The sequence below is a fragment of the Copadichromis virginalis genome, linkage group LG1 (assembly GCF_057382275.1).
Source record: "Copadichromis virginalis isolate Kocher_CV1m ecotype Utaka linkage group LG1, C_Virginalis_male_GT1.1, whole genome shotgun sequence".
Classification (NCBI taxonomy): Eukaryota; Metazoa; Chordata; class Actinopteri; order Cichliformes; family Cichlidae; genus Copadichromis; species Copadichromis virginalis.
Window position 1 is genome coordinate 2,076,308 of NC_140618.1, and position 18,251 is coordinate 2,094,558.

General features: G+C 45.3%; 1 protein-coding gene across 2 annotated transcripts in view; it reads left to right on the top strand.

Moving 5' to 3' along the window:
• The window catches only part of adamtsl3 (ADAMTS-like 3), a 203,279-nt gene that overhangs the window by 158,832 nt on the left and 26,196 nt on the right, over window positions 1-18,251 (top strand). For both annotated transcript variants that reach the window (XM_085468957.1, XM_085469033.1), the window contains exons 16-20: window positions 60-343; window positions 965-1,094; window positions 11,043-11,253; window positions 11,342-11,521; window positions 14,711-14,864. In XM_085468957.1, the coding sequence (XP_085325083.1) occupies window positions 60-343; window positions 965-1,094; window positions 11,043-11,253; window positions 11,342-11,521; window positions 14,711-14,864 (959 nt within the window). The remainder of the gene's footprint in view (window positions 1-59; window positions 344-964; window positions 1,095-11,042; window positions 11,254-11,341; window positions 11,522-14,710; window positions 14,865-18,251) is intronic.

Sequence of the window (18,251 nt, forward strand, 5' to 3'; positions counted from 1 at the left end):
GACCACGTGACGTCACCACTGAAGGACTTATTGGAGACTTTTGCTCTCGTCCTGTGCAGATTCATACCCGGGCCCTGGTCCCCCTGCAGCACCACCTGCGGCCCTGGCAGGCAAACTCGGGAGGTGAAATGTCAGGTGCTGCTCACTTTCACCAAGACAGAGGTGGACCTTCCAGAGGAGGAGTGTGGCGGGGACAGGCCCCAGCTGGAGAGGCCCTGCAACCACGGGCCGTGTACCAGAGCCACCGCAGTCCGAGACCACGGTGCTCCTTTGTTCCAGGCTGACGACCTGCACAGCTGGGACTTCAGAGGCTTCACTGCCTGCTCGGCCACGTGTGCTGCCGGTGAGGTTTGCCGATCGGATGCTCGCAGCTGAAATGCTGATGCTTCTTCTAAGATAAGATAAGATAGAACTTTATTAATCCCTCGGGTGGGTTCCTCTGGGGAATTCGACTTCCAAAAAAAGCACAGCAACGACCGAAGTTACAGTTACAGAACTGTTATATATATATATATATACACACACACACACACACACACACACACACACACACACACACACATATATAAATACAGAGACAAATATAAATAAAATATACGAAGGGGATAAATAGAATAAATAGGAATAAAAAATAAAAATACAAGTGAATTGCACATTTCAAGTATTGAGTCTATTGCACTGTTGACTATTTACAAAAGTATTGCACAAGGTATTGCACAGTGAGGTGCAGAGGCACTACAGCTTAGTTGTTCCCCCCTCCTTTGTCCTCCTGTTTCCCCTCCCTCTCCCCTCCAGAGAGGAGTTAAACAGTCTGATGGCGTGTGGGACAAAGGAGTTTTTAAGTCTGTTAGTTCTTGTCTTTGGGAGAAGCAACCTGTCACTGAACAGACTCTTCTGGTTGTTTATGGCCGTGTGCAGAGGATGCCCAGCATTCTAAACATTTTTCTGTATTTCCTCTGCCCAGGCAAGCAGACAGCAGTGGTGAGGTGTGTGAACAGGAAGCAAGATGAGGAGGTGGACGACGCTCTGTGCGATCCATCCAGCAGGCCGTCGGTAATGATCCGCATCTGTAACCCTGAGCCGTGCCCCCCAAGGTAAGAGACCGCAAGGTCACCGAAGACACGGAGAAAGCTCACAGTCTGCATGAGCAGAATACAGCGATGGGGCTGAAAGCTGAAGCATTTGTGCATCACAAGCATGAATATTAGTGCTTCTTCAGTCAAGGAAGAAGGGCGGGGTTGCTTTTTAATAGCTGTACTAGCAGCTACAGCTGCCTGTGTCAGGCCACGCCCCTAATAATGCAAACATTAAGCCTTAATACAAAACAGCTGTGTTACAAAAACATTCTCCCCCCTGTACAGGTGTCATGAAGGGGGAAACTGTCTATAGACAGGGCTGCACATAAGTGCTCTGCAGGTGCACATTCGCTGTCAAAATAAAAGACGCGCACCAGATAAGACGTTGCAACGCGCGTTTGCGTACATAAGATTTTCTGGAGGAGGACAGACATTTGTTTAGAACTCTTAAAGATGTCGAATGTGCACCTGCAGACCACTTATGTGCAGCCCTGTGTACAGAGACCAAACTATGTGCATCAGGCTGTAAACAGCCTCTGCTGGACATTAGTGGAACTGCAGCTTTGGGGGATTTCCGTGTGTTTGCTTCATCTGTCAGCTCTGCTCTGCATACGTGGGTAAAGGTTCAGCAGTGATGGCAGTTTATGCAGGATACTCTGTCCCTTATAAAAAGTATCTTCAGGAAAATAGCAAGAAAACCTTTTTTTTCACAGATGTCATCATGTGAACAGCAAGTGTTGCTCACATCAAAACCATAAGATGCAGTTCTGTCTTTAAGCTCTCGAGCTGCTAGATGTCGACGTTTGATTGAGATGAATAATCAGAGGAGCCAGTGTCTCTTCACCAGCAGACGCTCTCGAGCAGAAATAACCACAGCCTTGGCCTCTGCGACGCGTTGGAGTGTTTACAGCTGAATTTTCTGTCCTCTGTAATTTGTGCGCTTGGCTGCCGGTCAGCCTTTGAGCAGAATATCCAATGCAGGCTCACATCACCTGCTGGGCTCCTATTGGCTCACAGAGAAGAGTTTCTGGAAAACCTTTCTGATTTCAATTTTATGACTTCCACAAACAGCGTGTGCATTATTGAAGCCACGCGCTTTCCAACAACCAAAGACAGATTTGACTCTGCAGCCTGGTCACAGACATCAGTACGATTAGACACACACACACCATACACACTGATCGGTGTTAGTTAAATCATTACTGTACATGTGAAGGGTGTGTGTTCATGTGTGAGGGTGGGCGGTTCCTTCGGCTCCGTCTTTAACAGGGTCACGAATGAGCCTCCACTAACAGTTTACAGTCATATTTCTCCACACTGACCTCTGACTTCATATAAAATGCAGCGACTTCAGTGTTTTATCCTGTTTCATTCAAATACAAATTCACGGGAAACTTGTGGTTTGTTGCATTCTGCCTCGAAATATCACAGTGACGAGTTTTGTTGTTCCGATCAGTTAATTCTGGTATGATGTTGAAAGAAGCTCCAAAAACGAAGGCGGAGCAACAACAATGAAGCTTTTATTGAGCTGATAAAGTCCGGAGGCTGGTTCAGTCAAAGCTGGGATCCAGGGAACGTCTCCAGAAAGCTGCTTTAACAAACTCCCACTGCATCAGCTCCCAGTTCAGGGACAGGAACGACGGGAAACTCATCCAGTCGACTTTGTGTGTCTGTGCATGAAAGTGTGCCATCATCAGTGGAGCTGCGCTACGAGGATTCACCATGGCGACGGGTACATAAACAGCAGAGCCTCCGTTAGGCAAAACGTGACCGTGTTTCAGTGAAGATACGTTAACTCCACCAGTTATCCAACCTGAACAGATGATGATGCTGGATTCCTGCCACAGACTTATTACAGTCATGTTTACACAGGCGACAGGATCTGAACATTAAAATGTAGATCAAACAGATAAGACGCCGCGCCCTCCTCATAGACCTCTGGCTTTAAAGTCATTTTCAGAGCCTGTGATGATGATGGAAACGATGTCTCAGGTCAAACGGCTCAAATGCCTACTGTACACTTAAAACCCAGTGTAAGGCTGTCACAACACATTCAGGTGATCTGTCAGCTGGATCCAAACCCACCTCCAGTCACCTGCAGCCTCTGTGACCTGTACCAGGATGGATCAGCTTCACACAGATGTGTTGAAACGAACGAGGGCGAGTTTTTAACTCCACGTGCTTCATGGAAAACGTTCCAAAGCATGAAACTTGGTACAAATTTGTGTATTTGTGCGTTCCAACATATGGCTCTATTTTTTTTGCTGCGCCTTAATGAGATGTGAAAGCAGAGAGGCTGGAACGCTGATGTCAGCAGTCTAGACTGACGGAGGAGATAAGGCTGTGCCAGCCCGTCTCTGAATCACCACCGCAACCCTGTGGACGAGGCGCCGGGCGCTCTGCGTACGGTCTGATTTCAGAAGAACAGAGAGTGAGATGATGCTCGCTTATTTTGAAACCGAAGCTCGTTCTTGTTTTAAGCTCAGTAGAGGAAAGCTCAGATGAAGATGTGGATTAGAGCCGGGAGTGCAGCGAGAGTTTGCGGGCCGATGTAATCGCCCTGTTTACTGAATAAACACAATAAGACGGCCGGGCTGCGGTGAAGCGTCCGGGAACACCGGCAGGCTGCTGAGCACCGAGGGACGCTCCTGCTGATGTCAGAGCAACACACACTAAACAAAAAACATATAATTATATAACACAGTGTGTTGGCGCACACACATGCTGCATCAACCCAAAGACACGTCAGTTATTTACTGTTGAATATTAAACACACACAGTCGCGCTTTACTGTAAATTCCCACAGAGCATCGAACATGTGACGCAGGAGCCAGAGCTGCCTCAGCATCCGTCGACAGTCACGATGGATGTTTGCAGGTCTTTGTTCTCATATTCCTGAGAATCTATTGAAGCATCATAACCGGCTGAGGGAGGCTCAGCCTCTACATCAGCGGCCCCCGACCTTTCTGCGCCACCGACCGGTTTAATGTCACAGACCGGCCTTTAAGATGCTGCAGATAAATACAACAAGATAAAAGGATACGACCAAGACAAAAACTGTGGATTCGCCTTTATAATAAACAAAAATTTACTGTGTAATTGTGTAACTTTATGAGCAGCTTCCTCTTGAAATAAACTCATTGAACGTAATCCTCATTCAGTGTTGTTCAGAAGAAAAGGAAATCATTGATATTGTTGGGAAATCACAAACAAACAGGTCTACAGACTTTGATGACATTGATATGGAAATCGTTAAGAAAGTTATCAATGGCATCTCCAAACCTTTAACATACATTTGCAATTTGTCTCTACAAACTGCTGCAGTCCCAACACAAATGAAAACAGCTAAAGTAATACCACAGTTTAAAAGGGAGATAGACACAAATTCACTTTCACAATTTTCAAAAATACTGGAAAAAGTTTTCATTAATAGACTTGACAAATTTATAGATAAACACAAAATAATAATGGACAGTCGGTGTGGTTTCAGACCAAACAGATCACCATCCATGGCTTTAATGGAACTAATTGAAAATATCACCAATAACACAGATCAAAGACAGTTGGTGTTTTCATTGACCTAAAAAAAGCTTTTGACACAATCATGAACTATTACTTGATAAGCTGGAGTATTGTGACATTAGAGGAGTGGTGCTAGAGTGGGTCAGGAGTTATTTGAGAGACAGGCAACAATTTGTGAAGCCTGGCGATTATCAGAGTGCCTGGGGTCAGTGCTGGGACCAAAGCTGTTTATCCTCTACATCAATGATATATGTAAAACATCTGATATATTACAGGTTATTTTATTTGCAGATGATACAAATATTGTTTGTGCTGGAGAGAATTCACAGCAGCTTTTTTTGTCACACAAGAAATGATTAAACTGAAAACAAGGTTTGACAGAAACAAGTTTTCACTAAATTTGAATAAAACTACATTTATGTTGTTTGGAAACTGTAAAAAAGATGCTGGAGCGAAATTGTTGATAAATAATGTTGAAGTAAGTTTCTCATACAAAATTTCTGGGTGTGATAATAGACAACAAAATCTGCTGGAAACCTCACATGAAGCATATACAAGCTAAACATTTTTTGCCTTCCAAATCACTCCAGGTACTTTACTGTACACTTACACTGCCATATTTGGCATATTTACTGTGTGGAAATCTGGGAAATGCACACCAAACTTCACTTCAGCCATTATGAAAAAAGCAATCAGGATGATTACTGAAGCAGGATTTAGAGACCACACTAACATTACGTTTATGACGTTTATGGATCTTGTAAAGTATAAAACTGCAAAAATTATGTACAAAGCCAGATACAATATGTTACCAGGAAAAGAACAGAGGATGTTTTTGACAGAGAAGGGGACAATTAAACCTGAAGACTCGAACAAAGGTTAAAACCTTTTGTGTTGCCGTTTGAACAGTTTTTCTGTGGACCTACAGCAACGTTCAAGCATTAGTCAGCTCATAAAGATGTTTCGAAAACTGCTTTTGGAAGAATGTGAAACTGATAAAGTTGATGAGCCATTGTTTATGTAACTATGCTATCTATCACTGTAGCTATGTTAATACTAGAGATGGACCGATCCGATATTACGTATCGGTATCGGTCCGATACTGACCTAAATTACTGGATCGGATATCGGAGAAAAATAAAAAATGTAATCCGATCCATTAAATATCACGAAAGCACCTCACAAAACTTGCAACACGCCGTAACTCACCTCAGAACGTTAGCACGTCGGAGCAGTATGCATCACGTGATAGAGCGGCTGTGGCATGCGGGACCTGTCGGTGGTCTGGATAGCATGTGGAGCTTCGCTAGCAACCCGGCATTTCATCTCCGACAAAGTTATCCCCGAGAGAAGTAAAGCAAGTGTGTAAGTCCATCTCTGAATGTTTGTAAAGCATTCCTGCGTTAAGCTTAACAAGCGACTGCCTCTTCTTGCTGCTACTTCAATCATGAAACTGCTTAACGATCAGCTGATCGGCTTTTCTGTCGCGACTCCGTGTCTCTAGTTTGCTTTTGGCCCACTTTGCACCAGAAAGAGGAAACCAGCGGCTGAACAACAGCAGCACGTTTAAGCTTGATCAGCTGTTGTTAGAATTTATTTAATATTACTTTCTACTCGAGGATCTTTTTCTACGTAGCTGACGCTGGTAACTGTGCAGGGGCGGATCTAGCAAAGTTTAGCCAGGGGGGCCGATAGGGCATGAACAGGGAAAAGGGGGCACAAAGACATACTTTTCTTTCTTATTCTCATTTAAAATGTCGAGCTTTTAATAAATAATTATCTGACACCCAAAGTTTTAATTTGATGTAAAATGAATAGAAGTCAATTACTGTATATAGTGACTATTAAGTCTAATATATATACCCTAGTAAGCTATAGTACTTTTTCCTTTGGGAAGGTACCATCTGTGCAGTCTGCAATTTTGTTGAAGAAAGCTGTTGAATCTATTTAATATTTCTTGAAAAATAATTGATTTCTGTGCATTTTTTTTCACACTGCATCAAATTAAGGTTGATTACATCGATTAAGCATCATGAGGTGGAGCGTGAGGGGTGGTTCCCTATTTTTTATTTATTTATTTTTGTTGTTGCTGGGAGTTGGAACCCTATTAGTTAGGTTGCTTAATATTTACGCTAAGTACTCTTTAAAATACCAGAATAGGGAGGATGGTGTAGGTTTAAGTTTATTAGATTGATCAGTATTGCTGAACTATGAAATTTTTTTTTTTTGCATACAGGTATAACAGAATAGCTTTAGTGTAGTTGTTGTTTTAAACTTGAGTATGAACTTATACAAAATTCAGCAAGATATTTAAAAAACAGTTTTGTTGATTAAAAAACACTATATCGGATTCATATCGGTATCGGCAGATATCCAAATTTATGATATCGGTATCGGACATAAAAAAGTGGTATCGTGCCATCTCTAGTTAATACATGTCCTTCATTCTTGTTTGCTGTGTGGGGTAAGTGATGACGGGAATCAGGGGTAACAATGAACAGTGGGATTCAATAGAACTAATACGTATGTTATACTTCTTCCTACTCCATTTCAGACTTAATCATTGTAATTTCATTTAGACTATTTTATTTCATGTATTTTCTATTTTTGTTTTGTTTGAGCACATACGTGTGTGTATTTACATACATATTCCTGTGTGTACATGTAAATGCATCCTCCTCTCTGCCCCTTAATGCTCTCTGGTCGCTATGGTAACGTGCAAATATTTCTTTCAAAATAAGACACACAGCTACAACACGGGAAAGACCCAGGGAAACCGAGTTAAGGATAAAAACCCTGAAAACCATAAATTTCACACCGAGCCTCAGCTCCCACGGCCCGGCACCAAATGGCCACGGCCCGGCCTTTGGCCCGGGGGTTAGGGACCGCTGCTCTACATCATCACACCAGCAGCACCAGGCTGACCAGAAGGTTCCCAGCTGAGCCTGCGCTGCACTGTTTTCAACAGCCTTACACATGGAGTAAGCAAAGTCCAGCTCTGCCAAAGTGCCATTAAGCACAGGAAATGATGAGCACACAGTGGCCTCACAGTATATCCTGTATATCCAGTGTCGTTAACAGCAGTTAGAAGCCTTCACATGTGTTTGTTGTAACATTAGTGAGAGGATGAAGCCAAAAACACATCTCAAACACACAAATCTGCTTCACATTGTTCTCAGTTTTACACTTTGATTACATATTCTGATTATGACCCGTTTTCTGAATCCCAACAAGCGTCATGTGCTCCTGATATTCAGCCAGCAGCGTGAGTGGGTGTGTGAGCTCTAAGTTTCCAGCACATTTCCAGGCACCGGATGGATGTTTGCCCGTCCAGTAGTCTTACAAACTGATTCACACGCAGTGATTTATCTCTCCCTCCTCCTCTAATGGACATTTACAGGAAGCAGCTGCAGAGTGCAGGCGCGCGCGCACACACACACACACACACACACACACACACACACACACACACACACACACACACACACGATTTCAGAGGACGGTGCATCATAGATTCATTCGGAGACTTACCTTAACCTTAAAATATGTCTTCACATTAAAATGTGATGATTTATGTTTTGCTGACTTGCTTTTTCTGCTCATAACATGATTGTGTGAACAGATTTAGGTCCCTACAACATGAGTAATACCCCTCACTCCCGGGGTGTAGCCCCCTGCCTGAGTTTGGGAGTCCAGCAGCGAGAGCGCGGGGAGGTGGAGAACCTCCCCTATTCCCTCTTCTGCTGTGTCTATAACTCTCTCCCACTCAGCCTGTGCATGTGACTGCTATACATCATTCTCCTCAGCTGGGATTCGTGTCTCTCCCTGTGGTTTCTCTGACCTTGTGAACTGAAAGAACACCATAAAGACACCTGCGCTCTGTATGAGGTCGGTGTGTAGTTTGTAGTCCACCGCCGTCAGCAGTCAGGTCGGACATTTGGGAATAATCTTGTATCCCACACAGTGAGAGTGGATTATGCAGCCTTGTCCTTGTTGGGGTTTTTGTGCAGCAAATAACTGAGACCAGCAGCTCAAAACATTATCTGTGAAGTGAAAAATACTGTGATGAAAAAAATAAAGGAACGCTTTGAAAACACGTGAGACCTCAACGTGAAAACAATCATGCGGGATATCTATACTGATATGGACCTGGGAATGTGAATAATCAAAATACAGAGGGCTGAAAAAATGATGCAGCAGGCGAGTCACATTTGTTCATATTTCATTGCAGCAGCTCAAAATGATACTCAGTAGTTTTTAGGGCCCCGGGAGCTTGTGTATAAGCCTGATAATGTCAGGGCATGTTCCTAATGTGACAACAGATGGTGTCCTCCCAGATCTGGACCAGAGCACCACTGAGCTCCGGGTCTGAGGAAACATAACATCCCAGAGGTGTTGTGTTGGATTTAGGTCAGGTGGACGTGGGGGGAAGTTAATGGATCAGTTCCTTCATCCTCCAGGAAAGCAGCAGAGAGACAAATGAACACAAATGCCAATCAGGCTCCACAATGCTGGGCCCTCCCCTGGTTGGTCCCTCACCTGGTTGGTCCCTCACCTTGTTGATCCCTCCCCTGGCTGGGCTGTCCATCTGGCTTGCTGACAACCCCTGACCAGTCGCTCACTCTTGGTGAGCTTCCTTTCCAAGCTGACAGTTCAGCTTGTCTAATGGTTTGGTGGTCTTGCACAGGACTTGGTCTCAGGCTGGTTGTCACGATGTGTTTAAGGAACTTTGCCGCTCGTAGTCTCTTAATAGCTGTTAGTCCCATGTTGAGGACAGGATGCCTGCGGCAGAGTGTACAACTTGGCTTCTCCCCAACTCAGGTGATGCTTGCTGACCGAAGCTGCTCCGATGGCCCACAGTGGGCATGTTGGTGACTCCACTTTCCCCACACGTGTAGATTTGGTGGTTGAGAAAAACTGAATCTTAGAAGTTACCTGATCACAGGAGCATGTCACACAGGTATCACTCTTTCTGAGCTCAGTACTGACGCTCGTGGGTAACTGGGATCTGGGTGTAAACCCGCTTCGGTTCCTCAGGGTTTCCCAATCGAGTCATCAGTGCAGTGACATGAGAGAAGCAAAGCAAAACTCAACACTAAACTAAATCTCTTCCTGCTGCGCCAAAGCACACAGAAGAGCTTGAAAAAGACACAAACTGATAAATCATAAGGTCAACCAAGCAAAAGCCCAGATGTTACTGAGCTCATTATCTCTACACAAAACAGTGTGACGACTTTTTTAAATGTGTTATTACAGTTATAGAAAATGCATACATTTACACTGCGTTCCACATCATTATGCATGCGACATTTCAATTAGTTTTTGCTTGTGTTACTCTCACATCTTCTGAGATAACTGCTGTCAGCGTCAGATGGGGTTTTAATTAGTTTGTCAGGTCCTGTTAATTATAGAGAAACCTCCTTAAAGAGGTCGTTCAGCTTTATTAAGAGAATCACAGTTTTCGGGCAGCGTGTGGAGAGAGAGATCTGTCTGAAGTTAAAATGAGGCGAATAGTGCAATGTCTGGCAAGACACCTGAAAAGCCGAGGTCATCAAACTGTGAATGGAGTTAGTCACGGCACAGATGAATAAAAGTCTTTTAAAGAAAGTTTCTGTGTGAGAAATTCAAGCAGATATATTCTGTTCATGTCTGGCTCAACATTTGGATTCATGGACTTTGCTTTGCATGATTCACAGTTCAAAGTAATCCTTCTTTATCTGATGCTGGCCTCAGTGCAGCCCCTCAGTTCATCCTCTGTCTGGTATAATTTGGTTTAGCTCCTCCCCCTTTATAGTCATCCTACCTTTATGCCAATTTTGTTTGGCTGCCCCTCACACACTAAAAATGAGGTGGGTGGGGCTTCAGTCCAAAGCCTCTGGCTCCTCCCACCTGAGCACTGACTGTCACGCCTCCCGCCACACAGTTGTGAGCCTGTGCATCAGTGCAACCACATGATTGGCTCATAGGTTTCTGGTCTGGCTGTTGATTGGCTCTTCAGCACCGTCCATGCAGTTAGAGATCTCCTTCTGACCGCACAGAGCAGATTTATGAGGAACAAGCTTGTTGTTCACCTGCAGCTTGCTGTGTGCGTGCGGTGCATGCATCATCATAACACAACACATCTGTGAAGTTTTGTTTGAGTGCTCAGCTGATGCAACATCAGACATGTTTTACATAACCGACGCGCAGCACGGCTCTGCATCGTGATTAACGGCACCTAAAAATGATGCTGGACAGAGTGAGAGTGTTTCATCTCCCCCACATGAGATGCCAACATACCTGAAGCCTCTCGTCTCTTTATTTGCAGTACCTGAGTATTCTAGTGTGTTTGATCATACTTTTACAAGGTGACACAGAGGCGTCTTTTAATCCTTTGATTAACTCTGTTGCTTCAAGGATTGAGCTCGCCTCTTTCGCTGTCTGAAGCTCCGTCTCTCTCGCCAGGTGGGAGGTGACGGCGTGGACGGGCTGCTCTGCGTCCTGCGGTGTCGGCATACAGACCAGGAGCGTGTTTTGCATGCGTCTTTTGTCCGTCGACCAGCAAGATATTCAGACTATTTCAGAGGACGCGTGCACGGATTTCCGACCTGCCATCCTGCAGCCCTGCAACCAGGTGGACTGTCCTCCAGCCTGGGAGACCGAGGCCTGGCAGCAGGTACGGACTTTCTGAGCGTGTGTGTACGGAGGGTGATTAATGCCCTGTCTTTCTACCTCCTCGCTCTTCTTCTGCTTCCTCCCTCCAGTGCTCCCAGACCTGTGGTGATGGTGTTCAGGTGCGGAAGGTGTACTGTAAGCAGCTCCTGTCCACGGGGGCCTACAGGTGGCTGGGGGACGACGCCTGCCAGGTAACCAAGCCCGCTACAAACAGAGGCTGTGGCAATATGGACTGTGTGCCCTACACAGCAGGAGGAGAATGGGGAAAGGTGAGCACACAGTGCAGAAATGTCATATTGTTTTTTCATATTGTGCAACGTCTGATTTAAGCTGCAGCTGGATTGTACTGCCAGTGTCTTTAATTAGAGTTAGATTAAACGGCTTCAGCAGCAATCAGAGTGCAGTAGATGGGCAGGAAGCGTGCTTAGAGGCAGGCCTGACCAACCAGAGGTCTGTGCAGGCGAGCAGGGTTAGGACTCACAAACCCAGCCTGGAGCTTGTTTTGGAGAGACAAGACCATTAAGCATGAAACCATCACATGTGGTCTTTGTCTTTTCTTCACGAGCACTGGTAAGAAACCCTTTGCTTGTTTGCTTGCAAACATTGATATAGTGATGTCATCCTAAAAAAGGAGCGTGAGCTTTTTCTCCGTACATGAAATTTGCACATCAGCGTTATATTCCTGCCTGTTTCCTGTGCTTGCTGTTAGAGAAAACCTACAGCTGCCTTCCTGTGTCTCAGTGATAGCAGGAAGTCGAGTAACTTGAAGCTGCTTGCCTCAGTATTTCAGTGATTCGGGTTAAAATATGGTCGATACGTTTTGATTTTTTTTTTACAAATCAATTTTGGTGGTTGCCATGGTAACACATTCCTGCTGAAGAGCCAGGCTGGTTCAGGTTCAGCCCCTCAGGTAGATTTGTTTTGCAGTTAGAGAAGCAGGCAACCGTTCTGCAGACATCAAACTCAGACAGCGAGCGGAAAGAAAATAAACGGGAGGAAAGAGCTTAAAGAACAAGAAAGGCAACAAATTATAAACACTAATACTATAAATACACCGATTCACATTAAAAATGAATAAATGGAACAGACATGTGAACAGTTTGCTATAGCTTAACCAGATGAACTATAACAGCTGGGACAAAACTGTTTCAGGCCAATAAAACACAGCTTCAAAGAAGTGCTGTCTGCCAAAAAAGTACAAATCTGAGTCCAGGAACAAATCAGTCACTTTTTCATGATTTCAGGTTTTGCCGTATCCTCCCACTTTATTTATGCTAACACACTGGCAGGTAGACTGGGCCACTGAAAACCATCTGATTGCAGATGTTTGAGGTAACTAGAGCCAGATGTGGGTGTGCTGAGCTCGATATGTACTGAAGGTCCTACACCAGTATACCTGACGCCCGCCTACTGGGGGGAAAACACACACCTGGTACCAACTTTCTAAAACTCATAATGTAACTTTATAACATGAACCATTTCTCACTGTGCAACAACCTAAAGTTATATAATGTTAACAGAGAAGGACCAACATTAGCCTTACACTCACAAACAGACCAGCTCTATTCTGCCAGCTCAACACTTACATCACCACGGACTGCCATTTGGCTTTTTCTACCTTTAAAACCCGGAGAGCAGCCAAATGGCTTTTAGCTAAGCTTTAGCTTCAGCCAAGTGGAAGCTAAATTGGCTAGTCATTCATATGTATATTAGGTTGTTAGCTGGGAATTCTGGAGGGAGGGGAGTGGGGGTGTGTGGATGAGGGGGTGGGGAGCTGCTAAAAGCTGTGAACTTCCTTTTGTGTTTCATCTTGATGCATTCTCAATCATCCAGGGAAATAAATCTCCAAAAGTCACCAACTTGGAGTGTTTCAGTTTGCCGTCTTAGGGAGAAATCAACACACATGGGTGTAGGTCCTTTGTTGCTGAGATTTATTGATAAAAACAGTACAAAAAACCAACCATTTGTACACATATTTACAAATAATAATAAAAAGTGAGTGAGTACATTTCAACATTATACCAGTGGTCTGATTGATGCCACAATGGAGCAAATCGAGCAAAGACTGATAAGTTCGCTGCAATTTCCAGTGTGTGGGGATCATTGGTCACCAACTGCATCACGTGCTACAACCCTGGTCTACATATCACCGTTGATGAACAGCTTTTCCCATCAAAGACTCGGTGCTGTTTCCTGCAGTATATTGCAAGTAAACCTGACAAGTTTGGGATCAAGTTTTGGGTGGCTTGCGACCTAAAATCCAAGTACATTTGCAATGTCTTCCCATATCTTGGCAAGGACCCCAATCGTCCCACTGGGGAGAGACTTTCTGAAAATGTAGTAATGAGGCTGATGGAACCATTCCTAGACAAGGGCAGAAATGTTACCACGGACAATTTTTTCACATCGCTTTCACTTGTGCAAAAACTTCTTAGACTGAAAACCACCATCCTCGGCACAGTCAACAAGATTCGCAGGGAAATTCCTCAATCCACTAGTGGATTGGCTAGTCATTCATATGTAAATGTGGTGGAGCTTGCAAGAGAGTTGGCTCACTCTCATGTAGCTGAGAAGAAGGCAAGAAAAGAACAGTTGCTTCGGACACAACCCTCCACACCTAGTCCTGGAAAAAGAGCCATGTGTCAGGTCAAACACAAATGCAAGAACAATCATGCCACTGTGCGATGTGTTCACTGCTACAGATACACATGTGGTAAATGCAGACTACAGATACCATGGCAGTGCCAGGATTGTGAGTGATTGCTGAAAATGTTGAAATGTACTCACTCACTTTTTATTATTATTTGTAAATATGTGTACAAATGGTTGGTTTTTTGTACTGTTTTTATCAATAAATCTCAGCAACAAAGGAAATACACCCATGTGTGTTGATTTCTCCCTAAGATGGCAAACTGAAACACTCCAAGTTGGTGACTTTTGGAGATTTATTTCCCTGGATGATTGAGAATGCATCAAGATGAAACACAAAAGGAAGTGCACAGCTTTTAGCAGCTCCCCCACCCCCTCATCCACACACCCCCACTCCCCTCCCTCCAGAATTCCCAGCTAACAACCTAATTTACATATGAATGACTAGCCAATTTAGCTTCCACTTGGCTGAAGCTAAAGCTTAGCTAAAAGCCTACCAGCCATTTGGCTGGTGGTGGGTTTTAAAGGTAGAAAGGTAGAAGCCTGGTCCTCCTAGTGTTGATCAATGGAATAAAATAATAGAATCTGAGTCTATTCTCTCTACAGGGCATATGTTACCACCTTCATTAAACTATCTATGGACAGTAATATAGGACAGTAATGTGCCGGGCATATCAAATATTCCAATGAATAAATTCCTTCTTCCCTCACTTTAACCACACCTGACAGGAGAATCAGCCAGTGTGACCCAGCCGGGGTCCTGCAGATCTGTCATGAACCTTTCTGCCGTGTCTAATGTTCCTCTGCAGTGCTCCGTGTCCTGCGGTTTGGGGATCCAGCGCCGGGAGCTGCTGTGCCTCCAGCTGACGGCGGCGGGCCGTCAGGTGACGGTGGCGAGGGAGCAGTGCTCGGGTTTACCGTCCCCGCCGCTCGTACGAACCTGCCGCATGATGGCCTGTCCCAGTAAGAGCACACAAACACGTCCGTCCTGTGGAAAAGACACTTTTCCTGTGACCATCTGTGCGGGACACTGGGTTTGATGCCTGATTTAATGCACATTTATTACACGCACACACTCGTGTTCAGGCTGTTTCACCTGCTTTGCCTTGGGCAAAGGCAGGTGACACGCCAGTTACATCAGTCACTTTAATTCACATAGACTGGTTATTAGACGGCGCTTTACTGCTCTAGATGAGCACTCAACAAACCTCATTCACCCATTCATACACAGAGTGCACGGAACCGCTCTTTTGGTGGTCTCCTTTGGGTGGCGCTGTCACTTGGTGTTCGCTCTCTCTGCGTATCACTTCCTGTTCCTGTTCCAACACAGTGTTTTTGTGTAGCCAGTTTAATTAAAAACTTACAGATAACTTCTTATTTCATAGTCTAATCTTCAGGTGTTTCATCCGAAGCCCACTCTGTGTGTTCACTCACTAATTTACAGTGACAGGGTTCGGCTAGCGTAGCTTAGCTTAGCTTAGCTTAGCTTAGCTTAGCCGGCTCGCTAGCAGCATGGCCTTTTCACCTGTCCCTCCTGCTCATTGTGTCAGGTGTGTAGTTACTCCTCCACCTCCTTTAGCAGTAATGATACTTGTTATAAATGTAGTCTATTTGCAGCTCTAGAGGCCAGCATCACTGAATGGGAGACTCGGATTCACACCACTGAAAAACCCTTAGCTAGCCAGGCCCCTGTAGCCGGTGGTAGCGTAGGCCCCGCTAGCTGTCCCCCGGCAGACTGACCTGAGCAGCTGGGTAACAGGATGGCTGGGTGACGGTAGTCTTAAACAGAAGCCTCAGGTACACCAGCAACCTGTTCATGTGTCTGACTTTCACAGAAGGAGTTTGTGTCTAAGTGTGTAAGTGCTTTCTGTGTAACACTCAGTGAACGCATCGGGAGCAACTCTGGGCTCAGTGTCTTGCTCAAGGACACTTTGGTATCTGACCAGAGTCAGGGATTGAACCGCCATCCATCTGATCAGTAGATGTGTTTTTCTTTGCTTCTTGCCGTGATTTCTGCCACGTCAAAATATCTCCAGTATCCACAGATGATGCTGAATTTTACCCCCCTCTACGTACAGGGCCTGAAACTCTGAAAGCATGCTGATATCTCAGTACGAAGGTTAGATTTGTCAGTGCTTCCTTTAATACAAATCAGCTGATTGTGACGGGTCAGGTGGAATATGTTTTTCATGGATGAGGACCGGGGCGGCAGTGGGTAGCTCGAGGTCCTGGGTTTGAATCCACCATCTGCCCAGAGGCTTTCTGCGTGGTGTTTGCGTGTCGTCCTCGTGTGTGCATCAGAGCCAAACAGGTCAACTGGTGATGTGAGAACCTGATGTGACAGAAAAGGGTGGATGGATGTTGTTTATTGCGATATAAACTCTCTGTGAGGAGGACTGTCGCTGGGACATGGCAGATTACAGCTTGGTGAAACAGTCTCACCCTCGGGCCTCTGAGCAGTGTTTACAGCAGTGTATCAGGCCATCGTGTTTACTCTCTGAATGCTTGAAGGGAACTCGGACTGGCCAATCTTCACGCTAACACAGCGTGCTGTGCTTTGCCATATGCGTGCACGTATGCTGTGTGGGAAGCCTATGTGAAAATCACGCATCGGGTTCAGCAGCTGCTCAGTGAGTGCCGATGACTTCACGTGATGACTGCGGCCAAGCTGCAGGAGACGCCGCTCGCTGACGTCTGTGTGAAATAAACGCCTCGGTGTTGGTCCAACATCAGAGTCACCGTTTGATCTGTTTTTCTAATCCTCCGCGACTCGACTCGCCTGCACGCTGCACAACACGTGACTTAATGCCTCGCAAATGTCGCAGTGAGTCCTGAGAGTCCACGTGTGTTTCAGGAAATGTTTTTTCCAGCTGCCGCCTCGGATATTACCGCCTAATCAGAACGAAGGCCGAGGCCGGGTCAGTGGAAGAGTCCCGGTGTCTTCAGAGCAAACAGATGCTCGAGGTGACTCGATATAAACATGATGTCATGTATGAAATGTTTAAGGAGTTCTGAGAATCAGCTCATATAAATAAACCTTACCTGATTCAAACATGGCCGTCCTCCTTTTAGAGATCATCTTCTCAGGTGTGCACGGACAGCTTCTGCTCTTTTCAGATCTCTCTTCTTCGCCGTTGTGTCCTGGATCTGCTCAGGCGTGAACAAAGCTGAAGTGAACGAAGTTGCAGTAGATCTGGTGAATAAGACTGGCACGACGTGGCGCTCACCAAAGCTTTTTGCACCGCCCGCCTCAGAAGCCTTAAACTCTACATGTTCTTAACTTGATGAGAGGACCAGACAGACTGCTGCCGCTCTCATCTGAGAGCAGGGCCACAGAAAAAGCTCCCACACATCTGTGCCGTGAGATTTGTTGGACTCTCGTTGCTTCTGTTAGATCTGACGGACGTTTTGCATTTTTTCAGACTGGCCGCAGGGTGCTGACAGGAAAACCTGCTACTGTGTGTGGGAATGTTTCCTTTTGTGTGTGGAATTGTTGTTTATAATATCCTTCTGAGCTTTTAGGGAAGAACTGAACAAACAGCCCAGCACTGTGAAAACGAGCTGCTCTAATGAGCTCTCTGACTTTCCTCTGCAGGGAGGGAGAGATTATATTTCCATGTAAACTGGAGGGTGGGACATTTAGTGAATACATGACATTTTGTTTCAGTGAATATGACCTTCACTCTGTTTTTTATTGCTTTTACTGTAACTGGAGCACCATCAGTAACAACAGAATACGTAACAGCTGCCTGTTAAACGTCTTCCTCTCGCAGAGAATGATTCCTGCGTTTCAGCCTGTAGGAACACACGGACAGATAATGTTCTTCATATTGTTCAGGTTGTTTATTTTCTTTATTTTGGTCAGGGATGAGAAAGGAGAGATGCAAGCAGCTGATCAGGGAACCAAACACACGGCTCCTTCACACAGACCTCAGGTCAGTTTAGAAGATAAGAACCACGAGCGATGTAACGGCAGCAGCTGCAGTGGAAGCTGTGTGGACGCGATGCAGAGGAGATGTGTTCGAGTCAAAGCAGGTGACTTTATGGGCAGACTCACACCTGACAGCGTCACGATTGAACTCTCAGACAGTGATGGTGATCATGCAGACATGCATCTTCTCTCAGTGTGTCGCCTGGCACAGATGTTCACGTCCTGCGTGCGATCACGCCGTGCTGAAACGACGCTTTAGTGCAAATTAGCCGTCGGCTGCTTCAGAGGTGCTCGTCTGACGGTTGAGCAGTTCTGCCCAGAACTTGTGCGCCTGCTTGAATCACCACCCGAGAAGAAGAAGCTGAAACTCAAACGGGACGATCTAAAAATGGTTTTGGAACAACTCTGAAACCTCAAAA